At 49.3% G+C, this 24,778-nt stretch overlaps 1 protein-coding gene across 2 annotated transcripts; it reads right to left on the bottom strand.

The window, feature by feature from the left end:
• Positions 1-290: 290 nt before the first annotated feature.
• CD34 (CD34 molecule) lies at positions 291-24,096 on the bottom strand. Of its 2 annotated transcripts, none has more exons than XM_020881984.2 (8): positions 23,935-24,095; positions 14,004-14,186; positions 13,154-13,413; positions 12,052-12,132; positions 4,003-4,141; positions 3,720-3,772; positions 3,250-3,414; positions 291-1,780 (listed from the first exon to the last, which is right to left on the bottom strand). In XM_020881984.2, the coding sequence occupies exons 1-8, from the start codon at positions 24,011-24,013 to the stop codon at positions 1,595-1,597; spliced, it is 1,146 nt and encodes a 381-aa protein (XP_020737643.2). In that variant the 5' UTR covers positions 24,014-24,095; the 3' UTR covers positions 291-1,594. The 2 variants fall into 2 exon arrangements, with proteins under 2 accessions (XP_020737643.2, XP_020737645.2); XM_020881986.2 differs by lacking the exon at positions 291-1,780 and adding an exon at positions 2,291-2,688 and having other exon boundaries at positions 23,935-24,096.
• Between the last annotated feature and the right edge of the window lie 682 nt (positions 24,097-24,778).

Consider the following 24,778-nt stretch of genomic DNA (forward strand, 5'->3'; position numbering starts at 1 on the left):
TTGCATATGTGGGTCTTCTCAGAAGGTGTTCACGAAGGGCGTGGCTCCTAAGTCGTCAGCATTCTCTCTGTTTTTCTTTCTGCAACTAGGAGCATCAACTTCCCTGAGAGCATTCCTGTCTCCCTGCCAGAGAGGGGAGCAGTCAGTAGGCCCGGACGAAAGGCAGCATCCTGGTTGGTACCCTGAGATGGCCAGCCCCCCCCCCCCCCCCGTCCCCACATGGTCCCCTTAGGTCTCATGGGGAGACCTCTGCTCTGGTCTTCAGACACACCCAGCTGGCACAGAACAGATGTGTTTCAGTATCACTTTAATTACATTATTTACATAGGCAAAACAAAACAAAACAAAAAATCCACCCCATCTTCCTATCTCTGGAAAGTTCTATTTCCAACCGTCACTGAAATCAGGATCCCTTTTCACCCTTCTGGAAAAAGAAAAAACAACAAACGAGGACCTGGGTCACCTGCAGAAAAGGTGGCTTGTGGTGAGGGTCCCCTGGAGATGTCCTGGGGCCCTGACTGCATGGGGTGCAGAGCGGTGAAAGGGTCAGGGTTGGGGAGACAGAGACAGAAAGGAGTCTGCTGGGAAACTGAGGCCACAGCTCAACCCAGGAGTCAGGGAGAGATGGGAGGAGGCCGTCAAGACAGAGGTGAAAGTCAGAACCTAGCCTCAGAGCAAAAGGCTTCCTTTGAAGCGCATGGATCAAGAGGCCTGGCTCAGAGATCTGGTCCCGTGGTCCTGTCCACTCTGATCCGCTGGCAGAAACAGCAGCCCAAGCAGAGGCTCCGCGTGGCCCTGCAGGGACCGGGACCAAGCTGTGTGCCCTCACCCCTCTGCCCTTTGAGTGGGAACACGTATCCACGTGTATCCCTACCAGGTCCTCCAAACACACAGACTGGAGGTTGTTCTAAAACTTGGAGTCTGGTTCCAGGCTCAGCCAGAAAAGCTGCACAGGCCTCGGTCCACAGAGGTGGGGGTGGTGGTGGGGGGTGGTTTACCTTGGAGCTCGGGGAACTTAAGAGAGCAAGAGGGGAGCTGATGAGCAAATGTTCAGTGCCTCAGAGGGGGATAACGGAGATGGGTTAAGATGGCATGATTTTCTGTACAAAGGGGCAACTGTGAGGGGTTGCTTTGGTGTTCCTAAAGTAGAGAAAGAAAAAATACAAGGAAGAAACAGGAAAAGGTAACACCTCCTGGGATGAAATCACAGCCCAGAAAAGCCCCTGCTTTCCCCTGGGAGTTCCTGTAATGAGGCAGAGAGGAAGGGGAGGAAAGGGGCTCCCGCATGGAAGCTGCAAGACTGACCATCCCACCCCCCACCCCCCGGAGGAGCTTCTCAGCATCTTGGCTGTGCGCATCACACCTTCCCTCAGTGCAGCCTGGAGGTGGGTGCAGGGAGCTGACTGTGTCGAGGGCAGGAAGACCCCTCGGCCTGGTACAGGGCAGGGCTCCGAGGACGGCCTCCGTGGGTGTGTGCAGTGGGAAAGGGTGGGCGGTGAGGGGGCGCCGCTCCAGCGCGGAGGCCGAGAGCGCTCAGACCAAGGGAGGGGCTCCTCCCCCGGATCCCACCCGGCCTCGCCCCTCCCCAGCCACGTCACAGTTCGGTATCAGCCACCACACGTTGTCTCGCTGAATGGCCGTTTCTGGAGGTGGCCTGGCCGGTGCCATTCTCCTGAGCCCCTCGATTCACAATGGCCTTTCCCTGAGCCTCGGGGGAGGCCTCAGGGCCTGAGCTATAGCCCTGGCCTCCACTGTTCTCCACGTAATAAGGGTCTTCGCCCTGGATGGTGTATAAATAAAGGAGCATTATCTCGTAGGCATGGGAGCAAGAGGAGGGGTGGGGGAAGAGGAGAGGCAGAGGCAGGGGAGAGGGGGTGCGGGGAAGAGGAGAGGCAGAGGCAGGGGAGAGGGGGTGCGGGGAAGAGGAGAGGCAGAGGCAGGGGAGAGGGGGTGCGGGGGAGCGGAGAGGCAGGGGAGAGGGGGTGCGGGGGAGAGGAGAGGCAGGGGAGAGGGGGTGCGGGAGAGAGGGAAGAGGCAGGGGAGAGGGGGTGCGGGGAAGAGAGAGAGGGCAGAGGCAGGGGGAGAGGCGTCGCGGGGAAGAGGGAGAGGCAGAGGCAGGGGGAGGGGGTGCGGGGAGGGAGGGCAGAGGCAAGAGGGGTGGGGAAGGGAGAGGCAGAGGCAGGGGAGAGGGGTGCGGGGGAGAGGAGAGGCAGAGCAGGGGAGAGGGGGTGCGGGGGAGAGGAGAGGCAAGGCAGGGAGAGGGGGTGCGGGGAAGAGGAGAGGCAGGGGAGAGGGGGTGCGGGGAAGAGGAGAGGCAGGGGAGAGGGGGTGCGGGGGAAGAGGAGAGGCAGAGGCAGGGGAGAGGCGGTGCGGGGGAGAGGAGAGGCAGAGGCAGGGGAGAGGGGGTGCGGGGGAGAGGAGAGGCAGAGGCAGGGGAGAGGGGGTGCGGGGGAGAGGAGAGGCAGAGGCAGGGGAGAGGGGGTGCGGGGGAGAGGAGAGGCAGAGGCAGGGGAGAGGGGGTGCGGGGGAGAGGAGAGGCAGAGGCAGGGGAGAGGGGGTGCGGGGAAGAGGAGAGGCAGAGGCAGGGGAGAGGGGGTGCGGGGAAGAGGAGAGGCAGAGGCAGGGGAGAGGGGTGCAGCTGCAAGGGCAGGCTCCTTTCTTCCTGAAGAGCGCTCAGGGTTCCAGCTCCTAGAGGAGAAAGGACAGAGGAGAGGCACCTCACCGTGCCAAGGCAGCTTGAGAGCCAACTCGCGCCAGAAACTGGCCCGTCCCCAGGGTGGAATAACCTCCCCAGAGGAGGCGAAGGGGCCAGAGACCAACAGGCAAGCCCTGGCCTTGTCCACCCTCCGCTAGACCACTTCAAGAGTCGAGTTTCCTTCCACACGTCCCCTTCTTGTGAGACGCTGGGTACCCGTGGGCCTTTAATATGCTTGCAAAGAAGTGGCTGCTTTAGCTGCCTGTTCTGGTTTGTACCCAGCTAAACTATCCCAGGGAAAACAATAAATAGAGGACACAAACCATCTGTTACCATGGGGTGGGGAGCAGGGCCCCAGTTCATGCCCCCCTCCCCAGTCTATTATATATTGCTTTGACGCATCCACACATACAGTGATGTGCGTGCACACACATTCCCATGTGAGAGCACAGAAGTACGTCTTCTGCTATTTCTCCTCCCCTTCTGTGACATTCACGGACCTCCCCAGGAGACCTAGCTTCCTCATTTTCTTTGCCCTGGAGCCCAGAACTGACCAGCCTTTCTCCTGTTGGGCTCCAGCTGCGGCGGTTCATCAGGAAATAGCATGTGGTGATCAAGATGGCTAGCAGGATCCCCGAGATGAGCAGTGCAATCAAGGTCTTCCGGGAATAGCTCTGGTGGCTGCTGACATCTTCTTCAGAGACGTCCTGGATGCCCATCTTGAAGAGAAGACGTAGAAAAAAGAGAGCCTTCCATTTGTGGAACGTGGATTCTAGAAGAGGAGCCCAGCCCATGCTAGACCCCTCTGTGTGACTCAACACTGAATAGACCCAAGGAGACATAGACCTCAGGGATTTTCTAAACAGGACTTAAGACTGGTATTTTTTCATTAAGTCAAACTGTAAAATTTTGTTCCAAAGATAGAAGGGCGAAGACTGTTGGAGAAGGGTGGAGAGGTAGGAAGGGTAGCTCTGGGGAATATGATTACTTTCTCCCCTGAGACCCCTCATCTCCAAGAACTTACCTCTCTCAGGTCAGACTGGTGCCTTTTCAGAAGTTTGATCTTGCTAGAACATTCTGGAATGAGAAATGGAGTATGCTGAATCTAGAAGCTGGAACAGCTCATCCTGCACTGTTCTAGAAGATGTTCTGATGGTGAGGGTAGATCTGAGGAAGGTCTTTCCCAAACTCAGCACGGCCCTGCTCCCCCACACCTGTGCCCTTGAGCTACGATGCCTGGTTTCTATCCAGCATCCTCTAACCTCAGCCCGTCCCCCTCTAGGCCTCAGCACAGACTTGTCCCTTACCTGTACTGTTGGCCAGGACCAGCAGCAGGCACTGAGGCTTCACCTCAGATTGGGCCAGGAGCAAGGAGCACACCTCAGCCTGTTCCTCCTGACATAGGACTCGGGTCAGCTTCTCTTCATTGTTCTTCTTAAACTCCTCCTGGGACAACAGAGAAAAGTGGTGAGCAGGAGATAAGCTTGCTGGTATCCTTTACACTGTATCTGGGGGCTCAGGCAATAATTCGGATTAAAGTCACACTGTTACCCTCAAAACAAAAATAATCCTTTTTTTTCCCCTAAAATTCCAAGTGAAAAAAAAAATCTTGCAAACTTCATATGTGCAAAAACATGATAAAAAAAAAAAACAAACTCCAAAATTTTCCAAGACTAAAAGGTGGTCTTAGCCGGTGCTCTACAATGTCAGAGAACAAATTTAGGAACTATTACCTTATTGAAGGATTGCCCATGTAAACATACACTATCCAAATTAAGTTCAAAAGAAATCACCAATAACACAAAATATTAACAGTGCAATACAAATGAAGATAAAACCCTCTGTTTCAAGGTTATAAGAGGCCCAAATATTGACAGAAAACCCAAGGGAGGTGAGGAGTAGAGAACAAATTTATGACTATTGATGCAACAAATGTATGACTGTAGATCCTCGTCCCTTCCCTCTTAGTCTCCAAGGGGTCTCACAGACAGCATGGCTCAAATTCAAGTGGGGCTCTTGTCTAGTCTTCCATTCCCTGTTCCCACTAGAGACACGGAGCCCAGTTTTACATGAGGTGGACAGGTCGCTCCAGGTTGCTGACTACTGGTCCACGGGAGTCAGGCACTCAGACTCAGGAGACAGACTCTGACAATTCTTCTGACAAGTCCCAGGAAAGGGATGAATTAGAAGCCCTGGCTGTTCCCCCTCCTCGGTCTTCTAGGATTTATTCCAGCAGCCTCTGAAGGGAGTGACCTGCTCTACCCAGAAAAGGAATCAAAACCAAGACTCTCTCCTTTGTCCGGATGGCAGATGGCGGGGGAGGAAATGCCTGAGCAGCTCTGACAGCTTTCCTGTGAGGGGAAAACTGCTGGGGCGTGTGAGGGGCATCAGAACTGAGCCTCCGTGGAGGAGAAAGCTTCCTGTTTGCGGAGCGGCGCTGCTCTGGGGGCAAGGCCACAGGGCCCTCCCAGCTTGGCAAGCAGCCTGGGTATTTTCCTGTTGCTGTGGCCCAAGGCAGTAAAACCCAGGCTCCTCTGCTCCCGCACAAGGCAAGGTCAAGATTGGCCTCAAGTCCCAGCTTTTTTCTGCCAGCTGGAATTCGAGGCTTTGGGGAGGCCAGACAGCAGGGTGAGCTAACCTCCGGATCACAGAAGAGAGGAGTCCAGTGGGAACCTCAGAAGGTCCCCAAGAGCCAAGGTTACGGAGAGATGAGTCCTCAGGCCACGGCTCCTTCTGATGAGGCAGGTCTCCAGGGAAGTCCCAGGATAGGAGCTGCTCACAACAGCGTTCGCCGTGGGGAGTCTGGGCACCGCACTGCATGTGATCAGCAGTCTCCTTGCCCTGGGCCCGCGTCCCCTTGGACTTGTCTTGCTGCCCCATGAGCACCTTCTGGACAAGGAGGAGGGAATTCCCTGCCTGGATGACTGGGCTTCTCAGCTGTCTCGGGCTGACATGTGTCTCGTTCCCAAGAGAGGCAGGGGAATGGGGCTCCTGCAGAATCTTAAACAAGCCTAACAAGGAGGCACCTCCTCAGTGTGCTGAGCCCTAAGAAGCTCCGCCTCAATCAGACCCAGCTGTTCCGATGGTGATCAGGACTGCGTGAATCCCTCTGTGCGTGCGTCGTGTGTGTGGTCTGTGTGTGGAGCAGGGCTAGCAATGAATTCCACACGGTCAGAGCTGTTGGTGTGTATGCACGGCCATGAAGATAGACATCGCTTCCTATGTCTCAGACACTGGTTCTAAGTGCTTTCTGTATGTTGACTCTATGAGACTGTTCTCCCCATATTGTAGATGAAGAAACTGAGGCACAGAGAGACTTCAGAGTTGACAGAGCTAGTCACGTGGTAAGCAAGCACGCACCTGCTTCAGGGTTATCAGAAACATCTCAAAATAGGCCTCACAGAATGGATAGAATGTATGCAGGAGAAGCTGGGGAAGGGCCTTGGGAGTGTGGGTGCCACCCAGAGGAAGCCCAGGCGCGTATGAGCCGGCGGCCTTTGCAATACGGGTTGCCCGGGGAATGAAGCACATGGCCTTGCCCCTTGGAATTTCATCCTTCAAGACTGGATTCCACCTCACCTCCCCAGAGAAGCCAGTCCCTGTCTTCCAGCAGACTGGGAATCCGTCCTTGCTCTGCTGTTTACTAGGTTCTTTGCAAGTTGTACAGCTCAGCTGAGAGTGCGGCTGCTCGGCTGAAGACTCAGCCGGGGTGCTGACCGGAGAGCTGCTCTGTGAAGAGCGTCCGACAAGGTGCTTGGAGCCAAGTGGGCACGGGTTAAGTGGCAGCTGTCCTGGAGCAGCACCTCCAGACCACATCGTCTAGAATCCACACGGCGATGTTGAATCACACTCTGCCTTACTGCCTTGTCATTTCTCTGTGACTAGACTGCTAGACTTCTTAGCAGGGGGAGGGAGGTGGGTGCACATGAAACAATTTTGAGCCCAGACTGCACAGAGCACAGAGCCAGAGAGACAAAAGCTCAGTGAGCTGCTCTTCGTCTTAAGGTCCCAAGTGGTTTGACTTCCACCCAGGGGCCCTCCGCCCCTTGTTTAGTTTCTTGGACTCGATTCAGGGGAATAACAGTGTCCAGCCAGCCTCCCTCCTACTCTGGAATCCAACAGCATCAGTGAATTGTGTTTGGGCCTGGAAAGAAGCAGGTGGATCCTGAACAAAGCACAATGCGCCTCCGGATGCTTGAAATAAACATCCTCCCCCAAGAGAGGCTGCAGGCAGGCATCATGGGAGAGTGGGCAGGAGGAAGCCACAGCCTCACCATCTTGCTCGTGGGAATCAGACTGGTGGACCCCTAACTGCATTGGCTAGCACATGATATTTTATAAAAACAACTATCATCATCATTATAAAACCACCTAAGTTTTCTAAAGTAACATTCTCAAACTTTGCAAAGACTCTCACATGTTAAAGAAGCACATTAAATATTGGAGTAGGGGAGAAAGGGACAGGTATTTTTCTAAACTTTAAGATATTACCCAATGTTAAGACTCTAAGATCAGTCATCTCTCTCTCTCCCTTCCTCCCCCTCTCTCAGTATTTTATCGACTTTGGTGTGAGCTTCACAATGCAGCTAAAACACCTCTTTTCATATAGAGACTGGAATAATTAAAGCACCCGTTACAAGTCACACAAGTGGGCAGCTGACCAAAAGTTAGGGTGTCCCAGATCTCAGGTTCTTTCCAGAAGACACGCTGTCTTCATCAGTCCCCCATCTGCAAGTTATTTTTTCTGCATGGAAACTGACCTTTAGTGTTTGAGCAGAAGGCAAGGAAGACACGGGCTGGGGGATATTATCTGGAGGCAGCCTGCCTCCAATGAAGTAAATGTGACAGAGCAACGGGGGTGTGAGCTAGCTGAGTAAATATCATCTCTGCCTGTAAACATATGTGGTTCTAAAGAAAGGCAGCTCTGAAAGACAAATTGGAGGGCAAAGGACTTGAACAGAAATTTCTCCAGAGAAGATACACAAATGGTTAGTAAGCACATGAAAGGATGCTCAGCATTATTAATCATTAGGAAATGGCAATCAAATGCACCTCACATCCAATCAGATGGCTACTATCAAAAAATTGAACATGAGTGTTGGTGGGGATGAGGAGAAACTGGAACTTCTGTGTCCCATTAGTGAGAACATAAAATGGTGCAGCTGTTATGGAAAAGAGTATGGTGATTCCTTAAAATATTAAAAATAGAATTACCATATGATCCAGCAACTCAATTTCTGGAGATATAGCAAAAGAAATGAAATAAGAGTGTTGAGATATCTGAGCAAACATATTCATAACAGTATTATTAACAATAAGCCAAAAGGGGGAAGTAACCCAACTGTTCATAGGTGAATGAATGAATAAAATTGGATATGAACACACAATAGAATATTATTCAGCCTTAAAAAAGAAAATTCTGACACATGCTACATCATAGATGACCCTTGAGGACATTAGACTAAGTGATTATATATCAGTCACAAAAAGATGAATACTATATGATTTTACTCATATGAGGTACCTAGAATAATCAAATTCATAGAGAGAAAAAATAGTGGTTATCAGGGAGAAGGGGGGGAAGGGAAGTTGTTTAATGGGTGGAGAGTTTCAGTTCTGGAAGATGAAAAGACTTCTAAACATTAATCATACAACAAGGTGAATGTACTCAACAGTACTGAACTGTACACTTAAAATGGTAAATTTCATGTTATGTATATTTTACCACCATTAAAATGATTCCTTGGTAGATTCCCCTGGATCAATAGATATGAAATAAGAATAAGGGCTTCCCTGGTAGCTCAGCTGATAAAGAAGACGGTAAAGAGTCTATCTGCAATGTGGGAGACCTAGGTTCGATCCCTGGGTGGGGAAGATCCCATGAAGAAGGGAATGGCAACCCACTCCAGTATTCTTGCCTGGGAAATTCCATGGACAGAGGAGCCTGGCAGGCTCCAGTCCACAGGGTCACAAAGAGTCAGACATGACTGAGCAACTCACACACACACACACACACACACACACACACACACACACACTTGAGAATAAAGTAAGCTTACATTCTGGAAACTGTGGGAAACCACAACCACCAAAGAGTAAATTAACCTGATGCCGTAGCAGAGAGGATGAGCGTCAGACGTGGGTGATACGTTCTGCTAATGAGGCTTCTGAGACGCAGTAACAGCTGCTTGACAAGAGGATGGCATTACCGCCCTCTGGCTGCCATAGGTGACCTCTATCTAGAGGTGAGGCACCGCAGCAAAAGGAGAGTAGCTGGGATAGAAATGTCTAGAGAACGCGTGTACAGAAGGCAGGCCCAGTAATCCCACAGCAAGAGCTAAGGGGCTGGATCCTTAAGATGAGTAGTCTGGAGAGCTGGCAACAGTGCCTGTTTCTGTTATGGGAACATGTTAGATGGAAGAGCACGACAGCAGTAAGCAAGTACTCGAGGGTGTGATGTTAGGGGGACCCATGTCCTTCATGCTTCTCATTAGGCCTGAGTTTCCCCTTGATGAGAACCAGGGCCGTAAGGCCCTCTGACTCCCAAGGTACAAAAGCAACCTAAGGAAAATCAGGAGGCACCACACCACTTTGGGGGAGAGGCTGATTATCAGAGAAGCATGCAGTAGGACTCACGGAAAAGGAATCGGAAACAGGAGCTGTGGCCCCAAATTCTGGAAGAATGATTTCTGATTGAGGAAAACAGGAGGCAATGCTACTTGAGGGCTGGGGAAGAGGAAACCCCAGGAAGACAGAGGGATCAACAGTGGTGGAAGGAAAAGAAAAAAGAAAACAAAAAACAGCACTGCATAGGTGCTGCTATCGAGTTGACTGATCACGGGCCGCGCAGAAGCCTTCTTTAGGATATTGGAGGAATTACTATCTTTCCACATCCTTACTCGCAAATTCTTCCCAAATTACAGTAGAGTGCAGATCTTTTCAGCTGTGGCACAAAGTAGGTTAGACAGTAAAGGCCTCAGACAGAGAGAGAGAGACTGCAGCACAGTAAAAGCAGTTATTTCTGGAGTAGCAGTAAGTTTCTGGCACTTATCTTGTAGGATGACCCTCGTTAAATGTGAACTTTGAAGAGCAGTGGACAGACATTTAGAATAAATCGTGTGCGATTAGCTCTAAATCGTCTGTACGAAGAATTAGTATTCTGGCACAGACCACTGCGATGCACAGGAAAATAAGTGCTCAGCCAAGATAATACAGAGAGAGAGATGATGATCATTTTTCTTGCCTATAATTAGCAAACTGTTGGGCAAAAAAAAAAAATGTTTTTTAAATGAGTTGAAAATCAGCATCAGAAACACAGAATCTTAACGTGTACACACTGCACATTCACGCTTAACTACTTTACAAGTTGCACTTAGCTATTCCCATTGCCTGAACCTCTGTCTTTCAAATTTCTGTTGTTTTTTAAAATTTTAAGTTAAATAGTTTTCTTAGGTATTATTTTAGAAGACCTGTGAGTCAGAATGACCCAGCTGATAATCACAAGATACCAATAGTCAAATTGGACAAAAATAAGTAAAGTAACACTCTCTACAGACTACAGTATTTACCCAGACTCTTTCTAATACATGCATGTCACATGTCATATAGATGGTTCCCTTAAATGGGTTCCCAACTTGTAAGAAAATGCTTTTTTCTGTAAGTAAATATCACTCTTCCTATCATCCCATCTTTCATCCAGGAAATTGTTGCTGTCAGGAAACTGGATTTACTGAAACAAAGCAAGGAGACCTGCTATCGTCATGAAAAATTAATACAATACTGTACAGTTTGCCATGCAATAAGGCCTGAAACTGAAAGAAGAGGCATAACTACTAAACAGAAAGAGAAAACCAACATATTATGAGAAATGGAGTGATGGTTTACCTTAAAAATGAAAAATAACCATTTAAAAAAACTCCTGGTATTAATAAGCATGTTAAAGAAAATGGCTAGACCCAAGATAAATATAAAAAACTCAAAGAAGTTTCTAATATACAAGAAAGAGTCAACTGGAATATATTGTGGAAAATCTATATAATAAACAAATCTTAAGCAATCCATAAAACTTATAGGAAAAAACATTTTAAAAATTAAAAAAATAAAAAGACACAGAACAATACCAGAGGAAAATCAGAAAAAAAACAAAACAAAACAAAACGGTGAGATTTCAGAGCGGTTCCAAACAAAATTTTAATGGTCTTGTGGGGTTTTTTGACTTGTTGTTTCTAAAATTTTTCTAAAAAATAGATGAAAGACCTTATACACAGGTCTTTGTATAGCAAAGACCTACTTGGCTAGATATTGAAAGTGTTGCTGTATAAAAGTATAAGGGTTTCCCTGGTAGCTCAGCTAGTAAAGAATCCACCTCCAGTGCAGGAGACCCTGGGCCAACTCCTGTGTCGGGAAGATCCCCTGGAGAAGGGATAGGCTACCCACTCCAGTATTCTCGGGCTTCCCTGCTGGTTCAGGCAGTAAAGAATCCTGCAGTGTGGGAGACCTGGGTTCGATCCGTGGGTGGGAAGATCCCCTGAAGAAGGGCATGCAACCCACTCCAGTATTCTTGCCTGGAGAATCCCCATGAACAGAAGAACCTGGCTGGCTACAGTCCATGGGGTCGCAAAGAGTCGGACACGACTGAACGAGTAAGCACAGCACAGGGCACATAAAAACTTAATACAAACTAAAGGGAGAACTCCAGTCAATAAAGGAGAGAATCGCTGAGTAAATATTAAATGTTAGGGGAACTGGTTATATGGAGAATGAAGCATTGACAGCAAAAAATTCTTTCTGTACTAAAGAGTTATATGAAAATAATAATAAATAAATTGATTTTTTAGGTGACTATATTTCCTGAAGGACTTTCTTAACATAAAAGCAAACCTAAGTCGGACTGTATGTTACAATATGCATATGTGCATGCTCAGTCATATCCAACTATTTGCAGCCCTGTGGACTGTAGCCCGCCAGGCTCCTCTGTCTGTGGGATTTTCCAGACCAGAATACTGGAGTGGGTTGCCATTTCCTCCTCCAGGGGAATCTTCCCGACTCTGGGATGGAACCCATGTCACCTGCATTGGCAGGCAGATTCTTAACCACTGAGTCACCTGAGAAGCCTATATAGTACAATAGAGGAACGGGAAAAGTAAATTTAAATAAAATCATCTTTGCCTTCTTTGTCCACCAGATGGGGCCTCTTGCTCCCTTAAATCCAAAGCTCAATATTCAAAGCAGCCTGTCCTTGTTAAACTGCCCCGCCTCCACCCTACTCGGTCCTTCCAAGACTCACCTTAAGGAGGTTCAGAAGTAATTTTGGGAGGAGACGGAGGGGGATAGAATGGGCAGGGGGTTTGACTTACACAGCTGGAGGTCTCATTTAGCTTCAGGCAGATGCTGTGGGTCAATTTCACTTCTTTGACTCTGGAACATTTTATTTCATTCTGTATTTTAAAAAAAAAAAGTAAACAAGTTAGCATCATTTCTTCCCCACCTCTTTTCTGGTTTGATTTCTATGAGCTACTTTTTAAAGAGGCTTTTAAAAAAAAGGAAATTTAAACATGTTGTTAGGAGACTAGAAAGTTATAAGACATACTCTTCTTTCACCTCACTTCTTAACACATCGGATAGTCAAAACTTTAGTTACTAGCCTGGGCTTGCAGCAAGTAGCTATTTGCAATCTTGGTAAACATTGGCTTGGACGATGCAGGAGTGGAAGAGGGTAGGATCTTCCCCCTTGGAGCTGTTTTTCCCTCCAGTGAATTACACACTTGCCGGGGAACAGACAATGAGGTGGCCAGGCAGACTCTGGTGGCACTCATTTTCCTCTTGGGCCCTGGGACTCTCCAGATTTCTATCCTGGCTCCCTTCAGCACAGAAGCCAGGCAGGTCCCCCATGCCTCTGGCAGGCTCCACGCCCTCACATTTTCTACTCTTCCGGCCGAAAGCTGTTGATGGCCACAAGCCCCAAGACTGAACAAGGCAGGTTTAGCTCAACACCCCTAGTCTTCTTAGCTCCTCACTGCCTCTCTACCCTGGCATACCACCAAACCCTCTCACAGAGAGGAAATAGCACTCGCCCTAGACATTTTGGGAAAAGCAGCACCATTCAGTGCAAGATAGTTTCCAAATATGCCCAAAGGCAAGTGGCACCTTGGTCCAAGACCAGACCAAGAGGTATAAGAAAGAACCGTTGAGAACTGGATGGATTTCTGAGAATCCTCTTTACAGTCTACTTTCTAGAAACACTATACCCATGGCACGGACCAGTCTTGCCACCAAACCCTACCCTTTTCCTCCCCTTTCTCTCCCTTTCAGCAATATTTAAGCTGTATATTTCTCCTGTGAACTCCTACATGATTGAAATTCATTGGTTTGGATAAGCAGAGGTTAATGGGAAGGGAGAGAGCCTGCATACATATGAAGTGAGGGGGAAATCTGTCATCTTTAGCCCAGTTCACCCACCTTGATGATACTTTGGGTAGGAGAAAATGATGGAGAGGTTTTAATGGAAGAAGTCACAGGGCTGGTACTATTGTATAGGGAATCCGAAATATTTCCAGGAAATGTGCTGGGCTGCAAGGTCGCCTCTGTGGTTGCAGAGCTGATGAGGGTGGAAGACACTGTGGTGGCGAAAGAGGTCTGTGACGGGACGGAAGAGTTCACGGTTCCAGAGACGGGGAGGCTCTCAGAGGTAGACGTGAAATTGACTGCAGACGCTGGAACTGACCGATACACAAGTGTGAGCACATGCACAGTGGCATAAACACACAGACAAACACTCACACATCTCAGGTCATTCACAGGCTGGGACTTCAACCCAGAGAAGGGAATCTGGGGAGTTAAAAATTACTTCATACCCTAACCCTTGGCAACTCATTTCCAGTCAGCTGTTGGAACCATAGCTATAATCTAGAGTGTATTAGAAATGCCCTCCAAGACGCTGAGACTGAACTGGAAACTGGTCTACCTTAGAGACACCAAAGACCCCCAGTTTGAATCTGTACCCTGTTTCCTTCACTTAGAAAAGATCATAGACTCTTCTTTTGTCACTAAGCTGGACTCAGGAGTACAAGAATTACTGATCAGAACAAGCAGCCCAGACGCTGACTGCAGAAAGCTCTCACTACAGGAAGAATTGTCTAGAACATACTTCAGGGTTCCCTAAGCATGATACTCAAGCCATTATTCAAAGGAGCTTGCATGTTTTCATCTGTGGGGAGACATAGAGGGCAGGGGTAGTTTGCAAATATCCTAATGCTTTATCCAGCTGCCAGCAGCATCCTTCTGGGGGCTTGAGATGAGAAATCTTTACCTAAGGTGATGGGTGTGGTCCCATTGCTGTCCTGAGAGACATTGTAGAGGCTGGTGCTTCTAAAAGTACTTGAGTTCACGCTTCTCCAGTTGGATGTAGTTGCAGGGACAGGTGAAGATGTTCCTGGGCTGAGTGGCACTGTGGCATTAGTAGTCATGTTCATATCTGTGAATTCCATAGAAGCTAGAGAGAAACCGAGAAGAAATATCAGAGCCCAGATCATCCTGATGACTCATGGCATCACATGATTCAGTTTCTTGACATTAGGGAGAATCCATCTAGAACATGCCCTGGCAACAGAGCGGAACAAGGACACCCTCCTGGACAGTTGACTAATTTCCCACTAGATTTTTTTCCAAGGAAAGAGAGAAAGAAAAGTTCACATGCACCAAGCATCTAGCATAGTATTATTTATAGGAGAGAGAAGTTGCAAGCAACTAAATGAATTACAATAGGGTAGATGTTATATGCACTCAGCATACCATAATCACTGCAAACAAAAATATGCTACAGTTATAGCAGCACGAGAATGTGAGGCAATGCTCATAACAGGCTAAGTAAAATAGAAACACTTCAAATTACACCTGAATAAATATTGCCAAGATCTAAAATGTGCGAAAAGATGCACCTCTATTTCCTTTTGAATGTGTCCTTCTCTCCATTCAATTTATTAACTCAGAATAACCACTAGATTCACACCAGCTTTATGCAATCCTTTAAAAAATCTTCTTTCCTTCCTAGATTGCCCCATTACCCAAATCCTTTCATTCTTTCCCTCAGGGCCTTAAAACCTATTCTTTTTTTTTAAATTGAGGAACTGTGGCTCACAAGCCCAAGATTTCTTTTGGGAAACTCTGACCTAGGAATCTAGCCGATGGACTAGCGAGCATATGACTTGGTTTTTCATCAAACACCGTGGGGACAGACAGCCGGGTTCTGGCTCTGCCAAGAATTCAATAATTTAATGTGTGTGTGTACCAATTTTTAGATGAGGGTCTTTTCTTACTTGGGATTGTTGGGGAAATCAACGAGATAACAAATGCTATAGTATAATGTTTCTAGAACTAGTTATTCTCTGAGACTTTTCCTGCAGGTTCTTAACCCTCCCACGTTTCCTATGGTACCCAGCAGTGCCATCCTTAGGTCCCGGAAGGAGCCTCCCTGTTCCCAAAACATGAGCAGTCCATGGGGCCAGCGGAGGTGTATCCTGTCTTCCAGATCATGTGTTGGGACCAGAAGTCCTAGAACTTCTTGCCCAGATGGCTCTCTGCTTACTGGAGGGCCTCCATGGCCCTCTTCACCTTCCAAGGGTGAACTGCAGCTCCAGGGAACGTTCTCCAAGCTCAAGGGGAGCCAGTGTGCAGGGCAAATGTGAGAGCTCAAGCGCGTGGCTGGGGTGTCCCTTGCCTGCACGCACGGTCCTTACAGTGTGGACCAGAGCCCTGGGTCAGAAGAGAAGAGTCTGGGCAAAGGCCGGGGACCATCTCTTCCTGCTAAGCCCCCCTGCAACACCGAACCCAACGGCTCTGAGAGTCTTAAGTTCAAATCTGGCCTTCCAGGTGGCCATGAAGGTACATTTTTAAGAAGATAGAAGATATTTTATTTACCAGTTCATTGGCCTGATTTATAACTTGAGGAATTTGGACATATAATATATGGGATATGGGCCTCCACTGTATTCTTGGCTTGAGACCTAGAAACAATTAGAGGTAAGCTTGGTATCCACTGTTCACACCCAGCAATACTATCCTCAAGGAAAGGCCCCCCGGGGCCCCAGGGCACCCGAAAGCTTGTCTCTAACTTTTCTGATTGAGATCTGAGTCTGTATTTTTCAGAGGTTTCCAGGTAAACGCAGTGCAGGAGAACACCTCTTCTTTGGCGCAGCCTCAAGGCAGCAGTTAGGCAGTGGTTTCAAGGCAATGAATTTTCCCCCAAAGGTGGTGTCAAGTCTCACTCTCCGTCATCCACCTCTCTTCCCAGCCTGCTGCAGGTAGGCTGGTACTCATGCTGAGTACAAAGCACCCATCTGAAAATGATGGGGCGCAAGAGGAGGAGGAACACGTGGTATTACTATTTCCATTTCAGAGATAAGAACCTGGATCACTGAGGTTTTAGCCAAGGGGCAACGCTGTCATTCACGCAGGGCAAGGAGCCATGGGGTCCCCCGGGCTTAGCTGACTCTTGAGTAGAAGCAGCAACAGGGTCAGGGAGTCCAAACTGCTAAGGATCAGGATGCATCTTCCACACTTTGGAGAGAAAAGGATGGGCTTCTGGCTGGCTGGGGTTGGGGGTGGAAGGAATGAATCTCTCAGAATAAAATAGATGGGGAAGCAAACCCAGTGGTCTTGTCTTTAAATCAGTCCCCCTCATCCTCTGTCATCCCCTTCTTCTGCTGCTTTTGATCTTTCCCAGGGGACCACAGAGGACGAGACAGTTGGATGGCATCCCCGACTGCATGAACATGAGTTTGAGCAAGCTCCGGGAGATGGTGAAGGACAGGGAAGCCTGGCGTGCTGCAGTCCATGGGGTCGCAAAGAGTCGGCCACGACTGAGCGACTGAACAAGTCCCTCTCAGCAATCTGACCCGAAGGTCTAAGTTCAGTGCAGGGGGCAGGTGGTGGGAGCATTTGGACACTGAACTGAAGGACCGTCCTCCCAAGGTTCCCATTCCAAGGCACCACGGGCGTTCCCCCTGACATCCCTCCTCCTGCCCACCCTGGTTTCTTCTTCCCTCCAGGACACCGATTCTCGGGAATCCCATCTGGCCTGGCCTGGCCCAGCCCTCTCCTCTCCCCAACGAAATCTGGGCCTGGCTCTCGAGGTTACGTCATGCTTTTGAACCCCTTCCCCCGGGGCCTCCTTCACCCAGACAAACAGTTTTGAACTTTTCCAGATGTGAAGAGAGACCCACTGCCCGTTCTGCGCGTGGAGGTGGCTGCTCCAGAGGAGTGAGGCAACCCTGCACCCGGCCAGCTCCTGAGCCACGGGGTCAGGCTCCCGGCTGGGGCTGCCTCCTCCCATGCTCTCCCCCCGCCAAGAACGGCGGAACAGGTTGCAGGAGCTGTCTGCAAACGAGGAGGGAACCCTAACCGCAGATTCACATCCCCGAGTCCAGGCGGAGTGGGGAAGCCCGTGAGACCCTTGAGAGACAGGACAAAGAGGGAAGGCAGGAAGGCAAGGCTGGGCCCTGGGGTCGATCCTGACCTAGCCGGGAGACTGTCGGTGAGGGCGGCTCTTGTTTTCATAGTCTCTAGGGCTCCCTCTCTAGTGCTCCCATGAAGAGATGGGTCTTGGAGGAACGCAATGAAAAGCATCAGGACTGACCAGAGGTCTGTGTTTATCCTGTCTTCCCTGACATGCCCATGGCGTTAGACCACCCAAGGCGGATCTTTCTTTATCCGAGCTTCTCATCCCCAACTGCGTATGGAAGTCATAGCAGCCTCCCAGCCAGATCCAAGAGCTGGTCAATGAAGTCTCCACCCCATTTCGCTCTAGAAACTGGAGGAACGGCTCTTACCCAACCCAACAGAGCATTATGCCACAAGTTAAACTTGAACGAACACCTATCTTCTGCTGTTCACCTCTCACTCCATCTGTATTAACTGTGTCTCCTGAAGCACCCTGTTTGCCCCTACCTACCCTACTTGATCTCAGCCCATGAACTTGGGATAAAAGGAGACAAGGGATCTGGCAGTCACAGACATGAGGATTCCAAGAAGCCAGAGATGTCACGAAATTTATGTTGTAAACGTCATGCACTTAACTTAGAGGTACTTATTTCAGAGGCAATTGGTCTTGTCTGACACAGAATTCTAACAAACGTCTTCATCTGCTATCCTAGTCAAAGCTAAAAATTAGTAAGGGACTACTAGAAGCAAACAACAAGGCGAACCAACAGCTGAAAATGAATAAACAGCAATAAATTAAAGCCAGACACAAGTATTAAAACCCACACTAGTCTGGAACCACTTGTGGTCAGAGTAAATAAAAAATACACACTTTCATAAGTATTCACACTCAATGCGCATGAATCTGAGCAAACTCCAGGAGATAGTGAAGGACAGGGAAGCCTGGCCAGCTGCAGTCCATGGGGTCTCAAAGAGTCAGACATGACTTATCGGCTGAACAACAAGAATTAACAATGCCGTTGAGTTACACCATAACCAAATTATTTTCTGGATACATCTAAGTCTGAAGGTTAAAGCCCCTTTGCCCCTAATACACTGAGAAAGCAGAGGTGTATGTAATAGGTTTTTAAAAGATTTCTACCTACAATTAATATACTGAAAATTCTTTTAAACTTTAAAGGGCGTTTACAAATCTTCAGAGATCCAGAAAGCTCTGCTGCCTAAATTACTAAATTCCTGTGCTTTAGGAGATGTTTTTTCCCCATTATTTGGTCTTGTTTTTCGCAGGCCCTCTGAGCTATAGTGGTGCTGTTTTGTTTGTTGATTTTTTTTTTTTTTTTTGCTGGTGCTGTTTTCTGATCTCCTAGCTAGTCAGCCCCATCCTGCCCATCCTTTCAGGTTCTAGCACCTGACCTGAGAGCAGTTTCCTGGAGGAGATCTTGGATATCTTAGATACAGAGCTGGGAAGAAGGAACAAGCTGGCTTCTGCTGGGAGCCCACAGCCCGTGTTGATGGTTGATGGGAAGACAGGAGACCCCAGAACAGAGAGCTCAGACTCTGTACTTGGACTGTGTTGAAAGGTTCCTCTACCAAGACATGGAAAGCCTTTTCACCTTTCTATACCTCCTCTGTAAAATGGAGATAAAAATAGCCCCTTCCTCCTTGCTTTTTGGAGGAATAAAGGAGATAAACGGTGTAAAGCAATTGTCTGTCTGCTAAGTGCTCCAGAAACAGTGATTATCTTTATGACATAGGATATTCTCCTGCTTCTAGGAGACGTTAAGACATATATCTGCACGACTTATCTGGCAGAAGATCATATACACTGTTTCCTGAGTGTAGGTCTTGTCACCTCAGTTACATCGCAGATTTCCTGAGTGCTGGAACCGTCTCTTAGACTTGTTTATTTTTAACTCAAGGCGCTGAACACAATGCTTTCTGAGTTCACGATAGGCACTTGGGTTGAATGGCAACTGCATCAGGCGTGTTCATACTGACCACTTCTCTGTATTGCTAGAACCATGTCATTCAATGCTATAAGAGGACATTTACTTAATTAAGGGAATGTCCTTGAGAGGATAATCAGAATTAGGAAAGTTCTAGAAACCAAGTCACATGGTTGAGGGCTTAGTATTATTCCAGCTAGATCAATGGTTGGTGCTTGGTGCTGGTGGACCAAATCTGACCCACGTGTTGTGTGCTGTTTGGCCAGTGAGCTAAGAATGGCTTTTACAGGTTTAGAGTGTTGTAAAATAAAACAATGTAGAATATGTGTCAGAGACCACATATGTACTCCAGAGCCTAAAATATTTACTATCTGGCCCTTTATAGGCAAAAAAAAAAAAAAATCAGTGATCTTTGATCCAGACAGGAAGAATTTGAGGGGAGAGAATAAACAATCTTCTTCAAGATTCACTTCACTTATTCATTCATTCTTAATTTTCCAAAGCACAAGTGATGTGCAGAGGACCAGACTCAGCACTGTGGGGAGTGCAAATGAAAACCTTTCTACTGTTAGGTGTTAGTGTCACTAGAATTTAAATAAATCCCTGTCCTCAAGGAATCTGTAATCTCATGGGGCAGACTAGAAAGGTTGTTAAGGATTGTCCTGAAGAAAGATCAGAGTAATTCTATGAGAGTTCAAGGAACAGAAGTGCAATCAATGACTAGAAGTTACAGAAAGGCTAATTCCACTGCAATACCAAAAAAAAAAAAAAAAAGCTAATAATCATAAGATTTTTCTTTAATAGAATAAACGACTCTGGGAGATAACAAGGTACTCATGTTCCTGGGAGCATTCAGAAAGCCTCCATGCTATGGGTCTTGGCGGGTTTGGGTCATGTGTAACTAGATCAAAGTTCTAGGCTGATGCCTTCCTATGCTACAGAGGCTGGGTTGAGGTGTGAGTATAAACCGAGAGTCTGTGGCCTGAGTGTTCCCGGGGTTCGGAGACTCCCCTTTAACATTCAAATAGCACATCTTGGACCCCGTCCACTTCCTGGGGAACCCTAATATCGTGAGCTCTCTCAGGGGGCCTGCGTTTCTCCCGGTCACCTCTTCCTCCATGTCCATCATTTCCAGGAACTCCTGTATTATAGCTCTGCGCTCAGACTGCAGAAGTTCTCATTCTACACTGCTGTACCGTGGGCTCGCCAAATACCCATCCCTTTCTCCCCCTACCCAGAGCAACACTAATAGTGCCACAAGGCCAGTGTGAACTGCCTGAAGATTTAAGATCATGCAGGGAGATTACAGCACACCCCAGAGGAGACAACAGCATAATATGGAAATACTAGACATTCCCGTGCTACACAGCCGGGCCACACCATAAGGAATTTTCCCAGCCAGGTCTTTTCCACCCTCCACTCACGACCGTTGCCCTATTGCTCCAGGCGCTTCCCTTCTCTCTTTATGCTTGCCTGGGCTTGGAGTCCGTTAGCCTTTTGTCTCTTGGGTTCATCAAATACAAAGTTCCACTTTATTTTATCGCACTCAGCAATTCAACTTCCTGCCTGCCACTGCCCAGCAAAGGTTTGTGCTAGGGTCCAGGTTTTCTCAACCAAAGACTCGTTAAGGCATTTTCTTAAACAATGGAGCTGGCCACCTAGAGACGGGGCTCTCCAGGAAGATAGCACGGGTGGATTCTTTGCGGTTTTTTTCCCTCTTAAATCAGGAGCAGACTTCCCAATGAAGCCAGGGGCCTTTTCCTTTATGTCCAAAGGGAAGTGATTCATTCTAGCAGGCTCCAGGGTGTATGTCCTGGGACGCACATTTCTACCGCATTCATTTCTACCGCATTCTCCCAAGATGCATGCATCTTTCTCCTGAGCAAAGTCGAGGGCCCTTGAGACTAAAAAGTGTAGACACTGTGTTTTTATTTCTTAGCTGAGGAAGGAAGAGAATGTTCTCATTAGGAAAGTCAAAGCCCAGAAAAATATGGAAATTCTGCCCTGGCAACTCCGAGCATTTTCTTTTGGAGGGTGGTGTTTTATTCCTTTTCCATACCTTCGGATTTTCAGTTCCCCACACTGGGGCCCTTTAGTGACATCCAGCAAAGTCAATGGGAGAGGGAAACCCAGGCACCCTTAAGGTGGAGCCAGGTAACCACCCCACCATGAACTCAGGCCTGCGCCCTCCTGCCCAGGAACTAAAGGGAATCAGGCAGCGAGGTGGTAAGAAGTGGAACTGTTGCTCCTTTTGATTTGCTTTTGAAAGAACGCTAGGCCTGATTTATCTGCTACAGTGTGGGCTTTCTGGCCCTGAGCTTTGGAAGACAAAGACTCTTCCAAAGGAGATGAGAACTAGTGAACAGGGAGGCCCAGGAGGTGGAGCCAAAGGGATAAGAAAAAGATGCCCAGGCTCCCTTTATCAGTCAAGCAGGAATGCTGAGGGAAACCTGCGTTTGCAAAGGCAGTGCCAGCGGGCCAGCCCTAGGAGGGGGAGCGCTGGGGACCATGGAATTAGTCAGAGGTCCCAAGGCTGCTCCATCTAGGTCTCCATGTGGCAGCGAGTCAAGGGTGGAGTCTCTCCCCTCCGGAAAATATCTGATAAAATTCTTTTCCCTTTTCTTTTTTCCCCTCTTACACACAGCCCCAGACAGGATATGGGTGTGGGGTCAGCAGGCACGAAGGACCCAGAGGAAGAAGAGGAATGTGAAGGGGTGGGACACGCTGGACAAAGAGGAAAGACAGGCCTGGAGGGCTTGGAGGAAACAGATACCCTGGGCCTGACAAGTGGGCTTCCCTAATTACCTGCAAGGCTTCTCCCAGCTGGAGGTGTGACTCTGGTCACACACACACTCAGGTCAGACCCCAGCCTGCCTCTGGTCACCACGCAGAGTGGCCCCATCTCCAACAGAGACGGTTCAAGCCCGGGACAGCTTCTCACAGGGACCAAAAACCGACCTTCCCAGAACAAAGCTCCGGAGAGGAGAAAACTCCAGGCCTCCCTTCTGTGGCTCCCTAAAGTTCACAGGAACCATATCACAGAATTTTTGCAATGTCCCCTCGTTAGCATTTCAAGGTATAGTCACTCATTTCATTTACCCCACAACATATCAGAAAATGACTCCTGGTATTAAATAAAAACAAACCCCAGAAAGCTCTGGGGGAAGGCATAAAGCTACAAAGTGGCCTGAGCAGTGGGGCAAGATTGAGCGGAGGGACCTAGGGCCTGCTGCTCATCCCCGAAGCGGACACGCTGAAATTCTGCATGTGTCTGCTCAGGGTTCTGCAGAGGTTAAATCGCTTTCCCATCCCCTCCGCTGCAGGCCAAGGCGAGACTGAGACTGGCCAGCTGAGGAAATAAGAAAAGGGTGGGCCTCACTCGGCCCAGGACCAGGTCATCATGAGCTGTGAAGCCAAAGGAGCGTGGAGCATCGGATAGGAATCCGAGCTGCCGGTCAACACAGCCCGTTGTGAGGTGCAGACAGCCCCCAAGGCCATGCCGCATTCTAGGGCTTCAACATCTGAGCAACAGCTTTTCTCCCAGCCCTGAACAGCATGTCTGGGTCTGCCAAACAAGTCAACCCAGAGCCTAACAGAGCTTCCTCCGGCCTGGAGTCTCTCTCCAACTGGGTGGGCCCAAAGGAAGATAGCATAAGAGGCCTGGCTGGCTGACCCAGGTCACTCAGAGGGACTACGTTGGGTGGCTTTTAGGATGCAGTTTTAGGGAAGTGGGAGCCCTGGAGGCCTGGAAGCAGAACCTGGAGCTAACAAGAGAATAACTTACAATATTTAAATCTGTCTAAGCTCCATGAGATGAGAACGGAGAGTGCTTATCCCCAAATGAAAGCAATTACAAATAAATATTGATTGTGTGCCTACCAATTGTTTTCTTTTCAACAGAAACGACAGCAAGAGCTTAAGAAGTATCCAGATCTGCCTGGATAAGCAAAGCAGTGCCCCCTAGTCTGCATGTCTGTCCACTAGTTAGAACTTGGAGAACAGGGCAGGGGAAAAAAAAAAACCCAAATGCAAGGAGCTTGAATTTGTGCCGGGGTGAGCAGTTGTGGTGGGGAGAGGAAGGCAGAGTACAGAACAAATTCCATTCACCCGACCCTTCTCTCCAGGTAAACAGGTGTGGATGCCCAGAGAAGTCCTAACATAGATTTCCCATCTTAAACGCACCCTCACGGACTCTTCTAAACTCTCCATGTCACCTAACTCTGCCTGCCTCCCAGGCCTCTGGACCCCGGACCCAGGGTCTCGTCGCAGGCGGGCTTCGCTCCCATTCCTTGAAGGTCCAGCTCTGGCTCCCCGCGTCCAGGTGGTCGGCGGGCGCCAGCGCTCCCTTCCCAGCAACCGGCTCCGGCTGCCGCTTGCTTTCCGAATCAACCATCAGCTATAAACTTTTCCTTTCCTTTCCTTTTCTTCTCTCCTCCCCTCTCCCCAGGTTCTGGCTCCAGCTCTGCGCACCTTTGGCATCTCCAGAGTGCTTTATTTCAGAGAAGAGTCTCCGGCCTGACTCCTGGAGGCCTGGGGCGCACCGCCCGGTTTACACCTGGGCTTCACTCAGGGGGTCCCCTTCCCGTCGCGTCCCACCCCCACCGACTCCCAGGTGAGGGGCCGGTCCCCACTGGGCTCTGTGGGAGCGGCCTCAGTCCCATCAAGCCAGGAGCTGCGGCAGTGGGCGTGGGCGCGGGGGTTGGGGCGGGGGTCCCCGGAGCGGGGAAGGGTCCCCAGGGCGGGGGAGGTACCCCCCTGGTTCCGCGATCGCCTCGACCCGGCGCGCTCTGCCCCCGGGAGAGCGCCGACCCTCCCCGCCGCCCAACCGGGCGGGCTGGGCGCGCGGCCGGTACTCACGCAGCAGACTCAGCAGGCAGAGCGCGGTCCAGCCCCGCGCCATCCCGCGCCCCGCGCGCGCGCCCCTGCGGCCCAGCATCGTTCCCGCGGCGACCCCGGAGAGATGCGCAGAGCGCGAGACACTGCCTGGCCCGGCCGGGACGCGCGGCTCCCCGCCCCTCCGCCCGAGCGTGGGGTGGGCGAAACTCGCTTTTTCCCCTCCCCTCCCTCTTCGGTCCTGGCACGGCCAGCCCCTCTCCTTGGCTGCCACTAACGTGAGCTTCCCGCTTAGTCCCAAAGGCGGAGGACGTTAGGAGGGAGGCCAGGGTTGCCGCTGTTGAGGCCAAAAAAGGTTTTTGTAAGGGCCCCCGACGCCTTGTTCAACTTGATAGAGCGACCCCAGTTTCTTCCAGCTCACTTCCACTGAACTTTTAACCCTTTGGTGTCAGCCTTACAGGTAACCAGGGCAGGTTTCCTCTAAATTTCCCCCCCCCTCCTTTCCTTTCCTTTTTATTTTTCTTGGTTTTTAAGTTTTAAGCTGAGAACAATCTTGCAGAAGGAATCTACTGGTAAGGACCTGAGTTTACAAGGGTGTGCATTTTTGCTAATCAGGTAAAAACAGGGACGCCCAGGTAAAACGTACCCCGTGTTAAACCTGATGCAGACCGTGATGTGTGGTAACGACGCAGCAAGTCCGAGCAGGACACGTAAATGACGGTAGTTGTTCACTTTTTCCCCCTTACCAGATTTGTTTATTTTAATTTGGAGGGTTTCTATTTTTCCCCCTGTAACCAGCCCTATTTTCTCACATAGTTTGATCTTTCATTAGCATCATAAAGGCAAAGAAATCCACTAGCACCTGGGA

Source organism: Odocoileus virginianus, chromosome 11, assembly GCF_023699985.2.
Source record: "Odocoileus virginianus isolate 20LAN1187 ecotype Illinois chromosome 11, Ovbor_1.2, whole genome shotgun sequence".
Lineage (NCBI taxonomy): Eukaryota > Metazoa > Chordata > Mammalia > Artiodactyla > Cervidae > Odocoileus > Odocoileus virginianus.

What these genes read in the sequence shown, in the direction of transcription:
- CD34 (XM_020881984.2), bottom strand. Translation starts at nt 24,013, where the DNA reads ATGCTGGGCCGCAGGGGCGCGCGCGCGGGGCGCGGGATGGCGCGGGGC. An exon ending in GACCACACCCATCACCTTAG is followed by an intron (nt 13,414 to 14,003) that starts GTAAAGATTTCT and finishes TGTATCGGTCAG; the next exon opens with TTCCAGCGTCTGCAGTCAAT. An exon ending in GGTCCTGGCCAACAGTACAG is followed by an intron (nt 3,773 to 4,002) that starts GTAAGGGACAAG and finishes TTCTCATTCCAG; the next exon opens with AATGTTCTAGCAAGATCAAA.